The sequence below is a fragment of the Dermacentor silvarum genome, chromosome 9 (genome assembly GCF_013339745.2).
Source record: "Dermacentor silvarum isolate Dsil-2018 chromosome 9, BIME_Dsil_1.4, whole genome shotgun sequence".
NCBI lineage: Eukaryota > Metazoa > Arthropoda > Arachnida > Ixodida > Ixodidae > Dermacentor > Dermacentor silvarum.
Genome location: NC_051162.1, coordinates 114,054,899 through 114,072,858, shown reverse-complemented (window position 1 = coordinate 114,072,858; position 17,960 = coordinate 114,054,899). Strand labels below are relative to the sequence as shown.

At 44.7% G+C, this 17,960-nt stretch overlaps 1 protein-coding gene across 1 annotated transcript; it reads right to left on the bottom strand.

Moving 5' to 3' along the window:
• Positions 1-5,767: 5,767 nt before the first annotated feature.
• On the bottom strand, positions 5,768-17,174 carry LOC119464939 (uncharacterized). Its single transcript, XM_037725804.2, has 3 exons — positions 17,025-17,174; positions 11,278-11,561; positions 5,768-6,962 (listed from the first exon to the last, which is right to left on the bottom strand). Exons 1-3 carry the CDS (start codon positions 17,092-17,094, stop codon positions 6,570-6,572), a joined length of 747 nt encoding a protein of 248 aa, XP_037581732.1. The 5' UTR covers positions 17,095-17,174; the 3' UTR covers positions 5,768-6,569.
• Positions 17,175-17,960: the final 786 nt, after the last annotated feature.

The window sequence follows — 17,960 nt, the reverse complement described above, 5'->3', positions numbered from 1 at the left end:
AAAAGTCGCGCCCCTTTTCTTTTTTTTTTCACCGTTGTCGTACCGTCATCCGTCCGCTAGGGCCTAACTGAAGTGCGCCTTGGCGCGAGCGTCGACTTAGCGTCTGCTATACAAAACCAATGGGAGGTATAGGAAGATTCTACCCCTGTTGATACCACTTCTAATTGCGCAATTTGGATTTCTTTACTATCCATGCAGGACAAAGCCGGTCCGCACCACGTAGGCCTACCACACTGGAGCGCACGAGATCGAGCGCGCACTCCAGGACTGCTGTGCGCATTGCAAGCGCACTAAATTTGCGCGCTATTGCAATGAGCCCATAACAGCATACGCTGTAAAAATGAGCTTACTATCAAGGACGAAGGATCAAATACATTTAAAACAAGGTACGGGTGCTCTTGAGCTTAGCAGGTGGCTTTCTTTTTACAGGATTCCACTGGCCTCGGCCGCACGGCGCACCTCTTGAATGAGGCCCTTTTTGATCTCCATCATTCAAGCTGTCATTAAAAATGCACAAATACCTTCTCAACAACTTTAAGGCCTGTTTGAAAAGAAGCTTTACACACTTGACCCTTGTGTATCCCGCACCCCACACTCTTCCACGTTTCGTGGAGGTGCGGCAGTAAGCCTGAAGAATTAAAAACGTCACAAACGTCGTTTGGGGCAGTGGGAGGTTATCTAACCAGCAACATGCTAGAGTTTCAAATGGCCTCATTCGAGAGGTGCGCCGTGCGGCCAAGATCACTGCAATCCTGGAATGAGGAAGCCACCGAGCTCAAGAGAAACCGTACCTTGTTTTCAAAGTAACTGACATTTTGTCCCTGATAGTAAGCTGATTTTTTAGTACTACACATAGTAGTTTTTAGTACACATAGAAGTCTCCATCCACGATCACAGGGGCAGTGTCATCGCCGCTAATCCATGCAAAGTCTGTGGTTGTGATTTTCTCGATATTACACTTGGGTATGCCTGGAGATATATACACAATTGATATCACAATTTTGCCTTTCCTTTGCACTGCACAGACATCCCCACTGTCGGCGGCATTGTCGTCTTGTGAGTCAAGGGCGTATGGTTGAACGTACAGTCCCAGCAGAAAAAGATTAGCACAAGTGACTGGCGGCCGCAACGGCAAATCAGGACAAGCGGTGCAAGTGGCAGGTGGCCGGAGCGGAGAAATCACGACAGGCTTCCTGATGGCCATCCCTGCTTTGGAAAATACATCACGACACGCGGCACAAGTGACTGGTGGCCAGAGTGGTCCATTTCATTTTCCAAAGCAGGGATGGCCGTCAGAAAGCATGTCGTAATTTTGCCGCTGCGGCCGCCAGTCAATTGTTCTTATCTTATTGCGCTGGGACTGTAAATTTTCTGCTTTGCGTATATGGCGAAGCCTCCTGATCGCGAGTCCACGTGCTCCTCAAAACCAACTCCAGTATAACCATCGACTTGAAACAATGCATCTACATTGATTTATTTTTCTATTATTATTTATTAGTAGTAGTAGTATTAGTATTATTATCATCATTTGCTGCTAAAAATAATTTTTTGTTACCAAAGGTTTCTACCAATTACGGTAAATCATCTTCATCCTTCTGTGCGATCACATTGTGGAATCATTTACCCATGTCTGTTAAATCCAAAGTTTCTTTAATTTCATTCAAGAATTCATTAAAACATTATTTGTTGAATTATTGATGTTGATGCTTGTTAAGTAGTACTAGATTTGCGTTTTTATACACAATAGTTATTTCTCAATTTACTCTTTTTTTGCGTTCATGCCTTTTGATGTTTTGGATTCCTTTATGCTTACTCTTGTTTTTTGCGTTCATGCATTTAGATGTTTTCTATTCATTTATGCCAAATGTTATTTTTTACTTCATAAATTTGTTCCATTGGTTCGCACTGCTGCTAATCCTTGTATTATTTTATTTGTAACCTTCATCGAGGGTCCCGTTGCAGTCTTGTACTTTGGGACCCTCATCTGTATATTTTATATGCTGTCATTAACATATGATGTAATAATAATAATAAACTGATTTGATTTGATTTTATCATCAGAGGCGGAGTGCTTGAAGCCTGCTTCACCACCGCCATGGGTCGGCCTAATATCCGGGATCGGCTCACGCTTACCCTTTTCTTGCAATAGCAATTATATCGACATGTGGACACAGCAGGCGCATTCCTGCAGTCGGCGTCGCGGTCGCCGTCTCCGTGCGGTTCCATATGCGATAACATCGTCGCCGCGTGCCGTATGCTGTATGTGCCAGTGAAAGCGTACGAGGGTGAGCCTGCGATCGCAGCTAAATTCCGCCCGCGAGAAAGGGAGGAAAGCGGGCATTAATGGCGCTGCTTTCCGTTGCGCGCAAGGCACCGAACATTGCGAGGCGCTAGGGAGAAGTGATGAATGCAGTGCGGCGTTTTACTCCTGCTGCAACTGCGCATGTGGCGGTTGCACATGGTCGCGCGGCCGTATCTTGAGAGCGATATGCGTTCGGGGCACAGTCGAAGTGCGTCGGCGGCTCGTAGCTTTGTGCGTGGCGTGTGATCCCGGTGCTCAGTTTGCGCACAAGCAATAGACCACACGACGGTCACTTCGCTCGTTGCTGCAGCCGCGTTTTCTCACGCCAGCGTTTTGACAGCGAGTGTCCGCTTTGATCAAGTGTGACGTGTTCATGTATTCAGCGCGCGCTGGCACCATGCTTTTAATTTAGTTAGCAAGCTTACGTTTACAAGTTAATACGGCCGATAAAAGTACTATCCTTAATTATTTCTTCTTCCTATTTCTGGGGTTTCACGTGCCATAACCAGTTTTGATTATGAGGAACACTGCAGTGGAGGAGGGCTCCGGATTAATTCTGACCACCTGGGGTTCTTTAACGTGCACTCCAACGCAAGCACACAGGCGTTTCTGCATTTCTCCTCCATGGAAATGCGGCCGCCGCGGCCGGGATTCGATCCCCCGATCTAGTGCTCAGCAACGCAAAGCCTTCGCTAACTGAGCCACCAGGACGGGATTAATTAATTCGTACGGCTCTCTGCTAACTTGCTAGCGCAACGGATGTTTCGCCTTTCGGGCGACACTACGACTCAATATTGTCATATTCACTCAGAATTGCCATTTATTATTATTACTTATTAATATTAGGGCTGGAGTGCTTGAAATGCTTCATCTCCGCTGCGGGCCGGCCCGGTACTTCACAATCTCCGGAATCGGCCCACATTTTTGCCCGCGGATATAACAAATACATTCAGGGTAGAGCTATACAGCATCGCTGCAAAACTTGTGTCCATTTACTGGTTTTCTTTCGGACAATTATTTTTAAAAAAAGGCGTTGACACTTACTTTCTTTCGAGAGTTCTAGTTGGTGCAATGCCACCTTGCAATGCCATTCAAAAGCAACTTAGCTCCTGAATCGTCATTGCCAAAATAAATAGTGGCACACATGAACACAGCACAAAGACATACACGTAGGTAGCGGGAGACGTTCAATGCATTTATTAAGGCGGAAGCCTTTATTGGCTCATTGGCAAGGCCATCTACCGTTAGCAGAAATTGTCACAGCTCTCGGGCCACCTGATTGGTCTCCTCTGTGTCGTGACGTCACTTTCGCTAAGCACAGTTGAGCGCCTCCTGATTGGCTCGCGTGCGTGACATCGCTGTCGTCAAGTGCGGGTGTCGGGGTGGTTCGGCGCCACGCGGGTCTGTCGGTTTTTTCGTCGTTGCTACAGATGCTATAGCAACGGCGCCTGCTTGCCTATCCGTTTTGTCGTCTGCTCCACTCATGCACTGACACCTGTAGCGCGCATAGCTGGCATAGCACTGCCATGGAAGACGCGTCTACTCCTGATCCATAAGCGGCGCTGCAACAGTTCCAGGCGGCCACAAACAGACACTTTCACAGGCAATGGTTTCAGGCTTCCGCCGTTTCACACTTTAGTCTCGACGAAGTGTCTTCCGTTTTTTTTTTCTTTGGTATGCTTCATTTATTGCGTGTGTATGTGTTTATATTTTATTGCGTTAAAATTCTCAGCGTGGTTCACGCACTTTCCGGGGTCCAACAATCTAAGTTTCCATTGCATGTCTGGATCTATCAATGATTATCTATGTTTGTATCTAACCGCTTCCTCGCCTACCTGGGTCACGGGTAGTTCATGGAACAGTGGGTTGCGCATCGGGCTGCTGTGCTGAAGGAACAGGGTTCGAAACCAACCGTTGGTCCAACTTAGGTGGCGGAGTATGTGACTATGTGTACATACGCGCCACACTTCGACGAACCTCTTTCACGCCATTATGGGTAACTCTAGATGTGTGACTGGGTATGGACCGCTGTTCGAAGAAGCTCTTTGACTCCGACTCTGAGAAGGGCTTATGTGCCAGTCGGTGTGCGCCGATCTCCAATGAACTTTATAGATGCCGACTTGGGTCTCTCGGTTTGCGCCAGTGGGTGTGTGCCGATCTCCCGTAAAATCCTTTCAAGGCAACTTGACTAGCTAGGTGTGTGCCACTCGGAATGTGCCGCTGTAATATGACGACAAATATTGCTTAAATTTCTCCGATGCGGAACGAAATCAAATCCACGTCGCAGGGGTTCCTCAAGGACTATCACCCGACGCTTCTGTCAGCGGCGCCATGAATGCACCGGATACCTGCCGCTCTATAAGGTCATCATCATCATCATCAGCCTATATTTATGTCCACTGCAGGACGAAGGCCTCTCCCTGCGATCTCCAATTACCCCTGTCTAGCGCTAGCGTATTCCAACTTGCGCCTGCGAATTTCCTAACCTCATCATCCCACCTGACTTTCTGCCGTCCTCGACTGCGCTTCCCTTCTCTTGGTATCCATTCTGTAACCCTAATGGTCCACCGGTTATCCATCCTACGCATTACATGGCCTGCCCTGCTCCATTTCTTCCGCTTAATGTCAACTAGAATATCGTCTACCCCCGTTTGTTCTCTGACCCACACCGCTCTCTTCCTGTCTCTTAACGTTGCTCGTAAGATTTTTCGTTCCATCGCTCTTTGTGCGGTCCTTAACTTGTTCTCGAGCTTCTTTGTTAACCTCCAAGTTTCTGCCCTATAAGGTACCTCTCGCCAAATGTGGTCACACAGTCTCTGCCACTGAGTGTTCGGCAAGCGAGGCGAACAATTCACAGCATTCGCAGGCAGCCGTGCGACACGCTTCACGTCTCGGAGGCTACGTGCGGACTTGTCGGCCGTGTCACAAGATGGCGCAACGCGTCCTGAAAAAAATCGCTAGAAAGGAGACGAGTTGCCACATGACGCCTTCCTCAGCGTTCGCACGCACTGGCGCACCATGCACTTCGGATGTCACGCGCAGGCTTGGCGACAGTGGTGTTATATGGCGCCGAGTGTTCTAAGCGAAAGGCGAAATAGGAGTTGCACTGGAGTACACGCCACATTCATAACTCGTTACGACGATGACAGTGCGTTGCGTCGCTATATTGATTCAATGCCAACGCATTACTGTCGACAATCATTATGTGATGGCCTCTAATGAGTTTTCTAAATTTACGCATAGATTCAATTTGCCAACCACGTAGTAAACTGACAAAAATATTTGTTCAACTGAAATAGCAAATCGTTGGGCGAATAGCTTTGGGAACGTCACCATCTTTCGAACAATTAGTATGTGATGGGCTCTACTAGGTTTTCTTAGTTTACGCAATGATTCGATTTGCCGGCACGTCGTAAAATGTCAAAAACATTTGTTCAACTGAAATAGCAAATCTTTGGGCGAATAGCTTTGGGAAAGTCAACACTTTCAAAGAAGCTTTCAACGCGTTATTACATAGGCATCGCTCAGATATCCCGAAAGACATTCTGTGCTCTGGCCCTCAAGTTTCAGGAAATGACGTATGACATAATAAATACGTTCCGTTTCATAGCACAATTCCCAGGTTCACTCTAGATATTTTAGCAAGTATAGTAACGCGGCGAATGGGGCTAGTTGGTTTGGTTTAACTGCTAAAGATGACAACGGCATAAAGCAACACGGGACCTCGAGGTTGTTAAAAACAGGCTATGTACACGCCGCTGAATGTTTATTGGGAAAAATAACATATATAAGCCCAGCCAGGTTGGTACGTGCACATGCCAGCAAATGTGCACAGAACACAGGCCTTCCGAAAACATTCAATTTCTTCGTAATTACCCGATGCATAAACTGAAATTACGACTTAACTGGAAAGTTCACAATGCAATCCATTACAGCTTAGAGTCGTACGAAGAAAAAAGGATAGACTTTATCACGAAATTCCTGGCTCGGCATCCCTTTGCACGAGAAAGTACCTTGGAAAAGAGACGAAAAGCGCCCGTGCCAAAGAAACAGTCACTAGATAAGCTCATTGTCAGCCCATACAGCACTTGCGTCTGTCGGCATACTTTTCGTGCCTTCTTTGTTCGCTCTGTTATCGCTATTAAGAAGAATAAAAACTACGTTTATTTGCCGTTACTGCGCGTTCAGTTTCTAATCAAACTGGACGAATTGCATGAGTGTGTCTAAAGGGCACACTTGTTCAAATATATTCTTGCGGAAGCGTCGCCTACTTTTGCAACTGCTCAATTCCAAGTGCTTTCTTTAGAGCAGGGAGTACATGTGTTTGCGGAAGTTTGTAGAAAATGGCCCCAAAACGTTGGTCACTTGCTCGCATCATGTCAAAATATGGAAGCCCGTTCACTCGAACCTTCTCCGGGCGTGTGTTTGTGCCCCAGAACGAAGGATCCTCTTTCAAGGTCACACGTGCGTTCCACACTGGCGTCGGGGAAGTAGAGGTTGTGCCATCGCTGCTACTTGCGCTTGTGTGGCCCAAATGCTGGCTTAGTTTCCCCTGGAACACGACTCTTCTGTAGGTCACTACAATGCGCCCACGATCTTCGCTCGCTGTCACGTTGTTGCCCGTGAAGTAGTACTCGTAAATCCCTGAGATGCTGGCGTCCTGGGCAAAGAAATAGATGACAACGTGTTTGACAAAGGATTATATACATTCCAGCAACCAAAATAATGTAGTTGCAAGTTTTCTGAGCACTTTTTTTTACCACAAGCTACCGCGAAATTTTGGGTCTACATTAAAAAAAACTGCAGAAAAACAAAACAACAATCTCTAGAAAACAAAGTGTAGAAAATCAACCGAGCGCATTTGTCATTATTACGAACATTAAAGAAGCGGTGAGAATACTTTCGAGATAAATAAGGCTCGAAAATTTGGCATAACACGGTATGTAATATCAGAGCTAAGCAGAACGCAATATTTAGTTCATTTTGCGGATGGCTTTTAAATATGTGTGAAACATGGTTGTTTTAAGCTTCAGCGTCCATAAGGATTAGCAGAGTACGAAGAATACTGTGTTCATCAATATATCTGTGCATTTAGGTTTCTGGAAAGCGTACGGAAGCAAGAAAGCACTATGACCCCAAAGCGTTAAATACTATGCCGTACTTTGGCGCACTCGTTCGAATAATTTTTGGACACGCAGAAATAAATGTATACAAGCACTGCATGAGCACACCTAATTTATCAGGCCACGGTGATTCATGGTACACGATGCTGACTACGATCATGGCCATTCTGGGTGTACAGACATTTTATTTGGTTTGTCTGACATGCAGAAGCAATGCTCACACACTAGTTCCTTCAAAAAGACGATCGTGGCATTCCTATTTTACGCTCTTTTTCTAGATTTGCCATTTCATTTTTATGTTTGCTCCTTTGTACATTACTCTTTTTTCTATTATGATCTTCAGTTGTGAAACTGCTGGCAAGCATTGTTAAACCTATCTAGGCTAAAAAACTGCTGGCTTGCTTGAATACCATTCTTGAATTTTAATGTAGGGAGCCAGCGTTTATCCATTTAAGGAGCTTATCCATATCAGCGACAGAATTATGGCTTCTTGCCAGTTTCAGTGTTTTCACTGCCAAATAACGTGCATTTTTGTACTAACGGAACGTTGTTTCAGCACTTCAGACAATGTTTTGAGCAAAAGGAAGTCAGCTTACTTGTAAATATAGTTTTTTGAGCTGAGGATAATTTATGAAATTTCGAGCGGCGGATGGCATATCTCCACTCCTTAAGGTGGTTTACTCGAAGAGGCCGAAAATGCTTGCACAAGGAATGAAGAACCAGTATAGAATTACAACCAAAATTTAAGTAATTACGTTTTACACTTAGTTTACGGCCATGATGCGTGAAATGCGCGAACGTGTTTCACCCTATGCTTAGTGGCAACAAAAGACGACAATGACGAAGCCAATCGTGAGCTTGGCGCGGGCGCATTGACTGTGGCAATATAAACAACTGTATTAAAAAAATCTAGCACCAATAAGCGAGACACGCGGCGTCCAACGGAGAAGCCACATATTTTTTTCCAGATGCCATGTACTGTGGGAATTGAAGTTGTGCGAAGCATTTTGTAGGCTATCCAGCATTGTCTGGGGTTATGGAAAACCGTTACCAGGTGGACCAACTAGGTTCTTTATGGCAGAAGCTGTGTTTGTGACGTGAGCGTGTGTATCATGGCAGGAGCAAGACGACGGTGATGACTATCGTATGAAAACAGCTTGATTTCTACTGCAGCCTTTGGACGCAAGTTTAAGACATGCTGACTGCTGCATTCTACATAGATACAGGGCGTGCGAAATAGGGATTGTGACGTTATCCGGCTCGGTGTTATGCAATCGTACGTACATCAGTGAACAAAAGTATACGGACAAGTGATTGCGCGATAGAGCCGATTTCTTCCTCGGCCTGTGAATCTACCTTGACATCGAGGACTGCAGATATGCCTACCATTGCGAACTTTCAAATGTACTCGCCAATTTCAAAATTGCAAGTTAATTACGGAGAAATTAGGTTTTTTCAGCAACCTTGTGTGTCTGTACACTTTTGCTCACGGCTGTACATACGTCTATTTCTGGCGCTTGTCAGAAAACTGCCGCAAACGACGATGGCATTTCGTACTCCGGCAATGAAACGCTTAAAACCTGTTTGAATTGGGCTTGTACCCCTTGTACGGGGCCGCATTACATACGCTAGTTACTGCCCGAACAAGTTCCAAAAAATATTTTTGTAACTTGCTTATAGCAAACTATATGTTTGTAAAAAAACATATAGATTACGAAATTGTAGACAGTGAGTTGGCAAAATGTATGCCTTTGAAACTACTTCTAGATGAAGTATTAAAATTGTATATAAAGAAGAAAGTCTTTGTTTCTGAAAAAAAAAATTTTCTAGCTTCGTCTATGGGGAGGGGGGGGGGGGGGTGGGACTCATGCGGCTTGACAAATAGTTTCTCCCGTTCGGCAGGGGTTTTTTGGCCTTGCACATTTGTCCAAACAATAATTACTCTCACGTTCTGGACCCTTTCGCGACATTGCACTCCACTTCCTGAGTGACGTCCTTCATGGACGCATGTCATTTCTTGTTGTAGCGGCATTTGTTCAAAATTGTATTTTTATGGGTTCCAAAATGAAATAGTTAATGCTATTTTATTTCTCCAAGTGAGAATTCCAACAGCCTATTTATTTAACTCAGATCACAAGGCACTGGTTAGGCATGTTAACGATATGTGCGTTCCCTATGCCAGAATACCACCACGTTGGGTAACCTTTAATTGTAAAGTGTTTTTAATCACGTTAGGAAAATGTGTTTGTCGCCTTGCTGGAAAACATCGGCTGTAGTGCATTTTTGTCATGTAAACAGTAATACACAGTGTGTGCGCAGGTGCTCCCACTTCACGCTTTGAGAGGGCACGTGAGCTTTCCCATCTTTCACTCCTCAGGTTGAAACTTCGATGTCTACGTATTTACTGTAGCTAAACGAATTGCTGGCGGGCACCGCTGCTTGAGCGTTGAATTGAAGCCGTGCAAATAAAAAGCTTTATTTGAAATTACCGCTGCTAATTCTGAAGTCGGTAAGCCTTCTTTCTTGGTCAGAATTATTTATGCTTGAGCCTAGATGCGTCGATTGCACGTAAACAAATCTGGTGCACCCATGAGCTAAGCCTCATCTCCTGTCGAAAAGGATATCTGCCCTAGCTTCTGGCAAAGGCTGAAATTTGTACACTTCAACATCAGAAAATGATTGCCATTCATTTTGTACGTACAAGTGGAACAAATAGGAGCACAAGCATTGCTGCAACTTCGTTCTTGGAGAGAAAATTTCTATCATGCAGCAGCCGATTGACGAAATTCCGTTTCCAAAAGAAATATTCGTGTGAATTAAATGCACATCCCATATTTGGCTTATAAGTTCTACTTAATTGAGCGAATTGATAACTTATTAGGTATTTATATAAGAAGAGGAAATTTTGTAAAGTTACTATTATATCCACACTTTATTGTTTGTGTTAAAAAACGAGAGACGTGCAGATCTAGAGTAACGCAAGTAGAGAGAAACGGGACACCACAGACAGCCTATAAATATACCCTAAAATACTACAGCGAAAGTTCCTATTTTTTATCCACTAACAAAACCTTCCCTATATTCTTTAGTGAATTGCTGTTGTGAATGTGCGGCTGGGACACATTATGACGCATACGCGCCAAAGATAAAGTCTGCCTAGTATTGCACAAGGAAATTACCAATAGTATTCTCAAATTAGCACCTGCTATGACACTAATGCTCGAACACATCATGACTTTACCCATAAGAAACCACACTTAAAACTTAATTTTGCTCAAAGAAAACCTTGTGTGTATTTTCAAGTGAATGACTGTGATTAAGATAATGCTGAAACACATCGTGACTTTACTCATAAAATTCCACAGGTAAAGAGTCATGTTTCACCTCCATACACCAAAATAACCATGTGTGTGTTTCTGAGTGGTGATTTGGAAACAATGCTGAAAGGCATCACGTATAGATTTCCTGGTGAATTTCTGATGACTCAACCGGAGAAAAATGAGGAGCTCAACCGCACTGAAGAACTATTTTCGTAAAGAATTAAACAAAAGCTATCCATGCATACCTCTTCAGGTGAATACTTTATTATTTCAAGCAAGTTTTTTGCATAATAATAATATTCGGTAATTATGCTCGACAATAACAACCAAAGCCCAAATATAAGTATAGCCGACCAGTTCATTTGCTTTATATATGCATAAGAGTCCACCGTGGAAGTGATATCATCAGGAGAAAAGAAGTGCGACAGCTTTACGGAGCATTTCGATACTGTGCACCGAAGCTGCAAAGCCGCTGTCACACAGTATTCATACTAGAACCACTGTCAAACGGACAAACATAATAACCACTTACCCCGCCAACTCCTATGGCGAATGGAAAGTGCCGCACGTCAGCTCGACATACAGCATCCTCCGCGGTCACGTTCACGTGAGCAAGGCGCAGAGGAGAGAGGGTGCCGTTGTACAAGGTGTAGCTATCAGAGGTAACATCAGGTGCAGGAATGCTCTCAGGAAGGGTAGCCCCCATCCTGGTCACGGCATCGCGCAGCAGAGTCCGTGCCTCTTCTAGGGCAGTTTCATCGCACAAATCTGGGCGCTGTGTAGTAAGCTCGTCGTCCCAGAAGGAACACGCCGGCGCTGCATTGCCACGAGGTCGTGTTTGCAGCGTTATAAGTAAAAATAAAGTTGGTGCATGCACGCTATTCAGTTCGAACGAGCACATAATGAATACTTGCCTTTTATGCGCATTCAAACATTATTTGCCTGGTACAACTAGAGAGACAAAAACAAATTTTTTATTCGATGTTCTGACGCTTCCTTGGTCATACGCCTAAAATGATACCCTACACATTGAGGGTGAGATATGAAATGACGCATTCCTACATAGTACACCCACAATCAGCACACATATGTCCACAAAGCAAGAAGCGACATAAGAGCTAGGCCGAGGCCAGTGTCATTGAGAAAGGATAAGGGGGCCTTCGTTGTCCGAGACGTAGTATAACCAGTGTTGTTAAATGTGCTAGTGCGTGGTGCAACTGTAAGGAGAGGCCGTGTAAGTTTAAAGCAGATTGTCGTTTGCCCCTTAAGGTCACTCACTACACAGACACATAAGACTTTAATGAAATCACCGCATGCATTCCACTTGGGGTAAAACATAAAGCTTGCCGGAAACGGATTGACAAAAAAACTGAATAAATATTACAACCACAACAGGACTTATTAAGGAAGCGAACCTGGTTGTCGCCTATTTTCAATTTTCTACCCGAGGTTTCACTATAAAAGTTTGCTGTAATGACAGCCGGCGTATCTGAATTTTTGCTGTATTCCCGTGCGGTTTAGAGTGAACGAGCCCATAATAACTTATACGCATTACCCGAGACGGACAAACAAGTACATGTCTCTTTCTTTCAAGCCGTTTTTGCTTGCCTCGGTCAACAAACACTTCGTTATTACAGAACGTCCTCGCACAATACGACCTTTTACTTTCGTCCGTAGGAGTGGCCGAAGTAGGTCTAAATTAGCATCCCTGCAAGCTGGGCAATAGTCGGTCTCACCATTGCAGTCAGAAGCATGTCAGTGAAAATTTTGTTTGCACAGCGAGCCCACATGGTAGTCAACGGACCGAGAACAAGGGCAATTTACGAAGCACACATGAGATTTTAGCTTACAATAAGGAAGCAATAGTGAGCGAATAAATGTGGCATTTTCGCCCAAAGTCAGAAAATAAAGCGATAGCAATGTTTAGCATCGCCCTCGAGCTCTTCCAATGGTGTTTCAACTATACGCATAAGTGACATGGCGTGGTGCAGGACGCGAGACAAGCGCTTCTGTGCAAAATAAACATTGCCATTGCGGCTGGCAGGCGTCTCAGAACGCTGGCTCGATAGGTATGGACGCCAACGGCGTTCTGGGGGCCACACATCAATTGAGCACGAGATGAGACCCAATGAAGCCTATCGGCGTTATTAGCTTGAAGTTCACTATATATTCCGCTCAGACCACTGTATGTTCATACCTGCACGGCATGAAGGCTAGTGTTTCTTGCACGCAACTTTCATGCCAGCATCGGAACGTCGGAACGCATCTGTGACTCCACCGAAGAACTGAATGCGCAGAGCTTCATTGTGCGTCTACTTGTATTGGTCGTTTTAGCCGCCAAGTGGCGCTGCACGTCTATCTTTATTTCCGGAAATTTCCAGTACTCCGCGGGCAAGCTGCACGAGCTCCATCGATACCGTGGCAGCACGGCAAAGACAATGTTGATGGTAGCAGCGTAAGGTCGCCTAGAGTGTCCGTATAAGTGCTATCGCCATAAAACTAAGCCTGAAGCCTCCAGTTTAAGGTTTCTCCTATTTACACACTGTTGTCCACTTCAAGCTTTATTTTTCTTTTCCCTGAGCGCTTAGTATTGTTTGCAAGTCTGTTAAGAGCACTGCTGTTCTTATCCCACTTGAGCCACAGTTAGGTCAACTATTGCTTTGCGGTGCAAAATTGCTGTAAACATCGAAACGGCAATGATTCCTACCAAGACCGAAATTTACCAAATTTTCTTTTCCAAGTCACTAAATTACTTTGTTTACAGGAACCTCCCTGAAAAATGTGACGTCAATCCGAGAATTTCTTGCGGTGTCAGTCATTTTTCGTCACGGTGCAGTTTCGCCAAGGTCACCGCCAAGGTGACCGTCAACATAGACACCTAAGTATTTCACCTTAATGAACAACAGGGAGGACATCATCACTAACAACTGCTTTTATGCAGTCTGTGCCGGCCCTTAGAGAAGCCGATGTTTCGTATTATCCACAAGGAGTTCTGTTGAACCTTCACCTTATAACCGGAAATATTCTATACGCCGTCAGTAGTGTAATGTTTCATCCGCCATGGTTCCTTCGTGGCTTCGGCGCAGTATACGCCGCTGTGCACAAGGTCGGTGGGATTGAATCCCAGCCCCGGCGGCCGCATTTCGATGGGAGCAAAATGCAAAAACGCCCGTGTACAGTGCGTTTTGTGCCCGTTAAAGAACCCCAGGTGGTCGAAATTATTCCTGAGTACCCTTCTACAGCGTTCCTCATTATCAGATCGTGGTATTGTCACGCAATATCCCATTATTTAATTTTATTGTCATGTATCTTTTTTCGCCCTCTTGCCCCAAAACACACCTTTCATATGAGTTGGTAGCTGCGTCATTTTAGAGCATTTTAGCATTTAGCTGCGTCATTTTGAGCATTTTCGAGAAAGACAAGCCCACTCATCGACACGTTGCACGAACGTCATAGAATATAATACCTCAAGCGAAACAGCATTCTTAGCAAATGGAAAGCTTTACCATTTCTCATCACAGCTGATTACTTATCTACGAGTGTGAATCAGAAAATCTTTGCGCCTATTTTTTAGCCAATTAACGGCTGTAAATGCGAAGTCAACATCTCCATTCCTAGCGGTGGACCTTTCTTGAACCGGCTAGGCCTTATGTGTCAGTAGCTCCGCGGCATGGCGCTGCTGTCAGTTGTTGACGATGGCGATTTTGCTTCACAGGTCCCCGGCATAAGAGCAACGAAGTGTGATTCGCTTTCTATGGAGCAAGGGGCGAACGTCCATCAAAATCCACATGCAAATGCAGCCCACGAAAGGGAACGGTGTCTCGCTTTGAAAAGTGGGAGGTGGTGGTGTTGTGAGTACGCAAAAGGCCGTGAAGCCGAGACAGCAGTCCGATGGTGGTTCCACAGTCAGCCGGACGAATTCTGCCACAGGGGCATCTCAAGTTTAGTGCGGCGATGCGACAAATGTCTGAACCGGTATAGGGACTATGTGGGAAAATAGTGTAAGGTACATAGAATAGTACGCATATTTGTGACCACCTGTATATACGTTCTTTGGCTAATAAAAATAGGGGCAAAGACATTCTGATTCGCCCTACGCACTACGCTGTCGCATTGCAAGCAGCGTCAATCGGCCGGACAGGCCCCTCCCATAGCGTCAGTATTACCGTTACGGTTTAACCGTGTTGCGCTTTCTTTAGATTTTTTTTGAAAAATTTCTGCAGCAAAGATTCCGTCCTTGAGTTCATTGTCGTCGGTCCTCGTGTCAGCGTCTATATGTTTCACGTGGCAATGAATGCGTCGGACAGACGTCTTACACTACAGCGCAAAGAATACAGGAGACTAACGCTTGTAGATACTGTAGTGCACAAATAAAATACAATAGACTGAACATGTTCATTTCTCATTGTGGGGCGAGCTTTGAAATGTAAGATTTCAAGCTAGGAGAAATGCCACTTGTTGGAACCGCAATGTGTGCGTGCATGTGGTTTGCTGAAATAAAAGCCGAGAACAGCGTTTGAGCACTAAAGCTGGACACAAGCATTGAAATTGGCCAATATCATAACGCTAACACGATTGGGTCAAACACTACAACAAAGTTCACTACTATTTATTTTTTTATTTATCACAATACCCACTGCGCCCGTAGGCATTACAGCGGAGGGGGGTGGGGGAGGAAACAAATAACCAATCAATAAAGCAGGCAAAACCAAACATGTACCCGGAACACTTTCATACTCGCACATACACACAAAAACACTATCTTACTTCAGTGGGCGTATAGAGTTTGAAAATACCTGATTTGAAAAAATCTTGTCCGTTTGTTACTAGTAGTCTTTACACTGCAACATTTCTGGCTGGTGAATTTTTTTGCCAGCATGTTGTCAGGCTGTTCTTGAGCCAAGTATGGATTAGAACTCCATTAATAGTATACTTGTACACTATGCATGCTACTCCATGTGGCTTATGCAGCCCTGTAGCAGAAAGTTAAAAGCCAGGATTTTATAACTTGAGGAATGCCAGCCTTTGATGCTTGCATAGACAGATGCAAATTTGGTTGACATTAGAGGAACACCATGGCAATGGTATTTTGCTGGTTGCTAAGGAGGCACAGATATTCACCTTAATAAGGCATGTTCGAATGTTGCCTGTGGTATGCGCAACTCACATTTTATTTTGTCACTGGAGACAAGGTGTGCACAGTGCTGCAAAGTTGCTGTTGACATCAGGGCTCTGTTTTTGTCATGCTTGTATTCTTTGCCGTGATTCTTCACTGCTGATCACATTCTCAAGAGGTTTTCTTGTGCTGGCAGCAAAAAACTATGGTTTGCATTTTTGGACTTCCACTCTAAGCTAGTGCTTCCTAGTCGTGTTTCCTTAAGCACACTTGCATGCCATTGGGGCGGCACTAGGTCTTCGCATTAGGTATACAATTTGTCGTAGGATGTTTTCCCTGTTTCTTGTGTTCATGTGTTCTTCAAATGTGCCAGTAGCGTTTTAGTCCTGCAACAAGTCTTTTCCTTGCATTTGAAAAATAAAAAGTGAGACTTGTTGCAAGTGTTCTACAAAGCTAAGTCATGTTGATGAAAGAAATGTGCTGAGTGTGAGCCACACCTTTTACAGTGATGGCATGTGAAACGTGAAGCCTGCAAGCAGGTCTCAGGAGTATATACACTACTATGTACTAACTGCTGATTTACCAAAAAAACAGAGAGAGAGAGAGAGAATGCATGTTTCCAATCCGCTTATGATGATGTTCACGACACAGAGACAAGGAGTTGCTGCCATCACACAAGCGCACAGTCCCTGGATAGCTCTTCATAACAATCGGACTTTTTTAGGTCCGATTGTTATGAAGAGCTATCCAGGGACTGTGCGCTTGTGTGAGGGCAGCAACTCCTTGTCTCTGTGTCGTGACCAGGTGAAGCTTTAAAAAAGTGTACCTTTCAAGACAGTTCAGTCATGTGCCTATTTTGAAGTTGGAGCATTCACTTGGTAAAAAGGAAACAAGGAACAAAAAACTTAGTTAAGTGCTTAAGGAACTAAGTAAATTTGCATCATGTACACATAAGAAAGTCCAAAATTAAGCTATCATTCTGTGGCACATAGTGCAGTGTGCCACATTTTCCAATTCTTTTTGTCTACTCAGATGTTTGCCATCCAATCAGGAAGCACAAAAGGGAACATTGTACATTTACAAACTCAAACAAATGCGTAGTAGTATTTGTAATCAGCAAGCGTATGAGACAGAACAGTAAATTCCTCAGTAATCAGCCTCACCTAATGCAGTCGCCAGAAGCGCTACTTGCAGCAACAGTCCCAGTCGCGGTGAACGCATGTCGTCAGCCATTCGTCCACTCCAACTGCGACGGTAGGAAGCACGCACAAACTGGCCTTCTTCTGTTGTCAACGGCTGCAGCTGCCTCTCTTTCACGATTCTCTGAAGATCGGTTGTGCAGAGACATCTCGTATTTATAGTCACTGTCCTTGACACCTTCCTTTCACAGTCGCGCCCTATCTGCCTGAGAGGCAATCTCGGCGTGACTGGATATAACACGACACCGCAGTAGGATGATAAAGACGGGGAGGTGCCAGTTGTAACCCTGGGCCGAGAAAGTTAAAAATTGTAAACATGTATTGCGCCAAGTTCTTGCGTCTGCAATTACGTGCAATAATCTTTTGAAAAAGGAGAGCGCGCCCTACAAGCATGTTCGTGATTGCAAACATGTTTGAACACAGGAAGACATTACAAGCTCTGCACTGTCGAACGATGGCGAATGTTATCACAGCTTCGGAGAGGAATCGAATCGGTGTCTCATACTCCACACGCAAAGGTTAAATGCGCGACCATCTTTATGACGCTTGGCCGTGTGCGCGTAGCAAGCACTTCAAATCAGTGTTTTTACTGGTGAATACCGCGACGGCATGCACTGTTCACGCTATACATTTTATGCCGCTATCTGACTTAACCTGAACAATCAATACCGAAGGCTAGCGGCCTATTTTTCCACATGAAAGGCGTTGGAAGTAGGATACATTAAACTGGGAGTTTCAGGGCAGTCCAAACAGAAATCACCGCCTCCATTAACATTAGAAACAGAAAAGCGCTTAAAAGCTGTGTTCAGGTTAAGTACTACGGGGGCTGTATTTCATTCGAGACCATGCTTTCTGCTGTACATTCTCTGTCAAGCAAAGTCTTCTGTGTTCGTCTTGAAA

Bases quoted from the DNA above. Each gene is read 5' to 3' on its own strand.
- LOC119464939 (XM_037725804.2), bottom strand. From the start codon at position 17,094: ATGGCTGACGACATGCGTTCACCGCGACTGGGACTGTTGCTGCAAGTA. The intron at 11,562-17,024 runs GTGAGGCTGATT...GTGGCAATGCAG, and splicing joins GCTTCTGGCGACTGCATTAG to CGCCGGCGTGTTCCTTCTGG. The intron at 6,963-11,277 runs GTAAGTGGTTAT...TTCTTTGCCCAG, and splicing joins TCGCCATAGGAGTTGGCGGG to GACGCCAGCATCTCAGGGAT.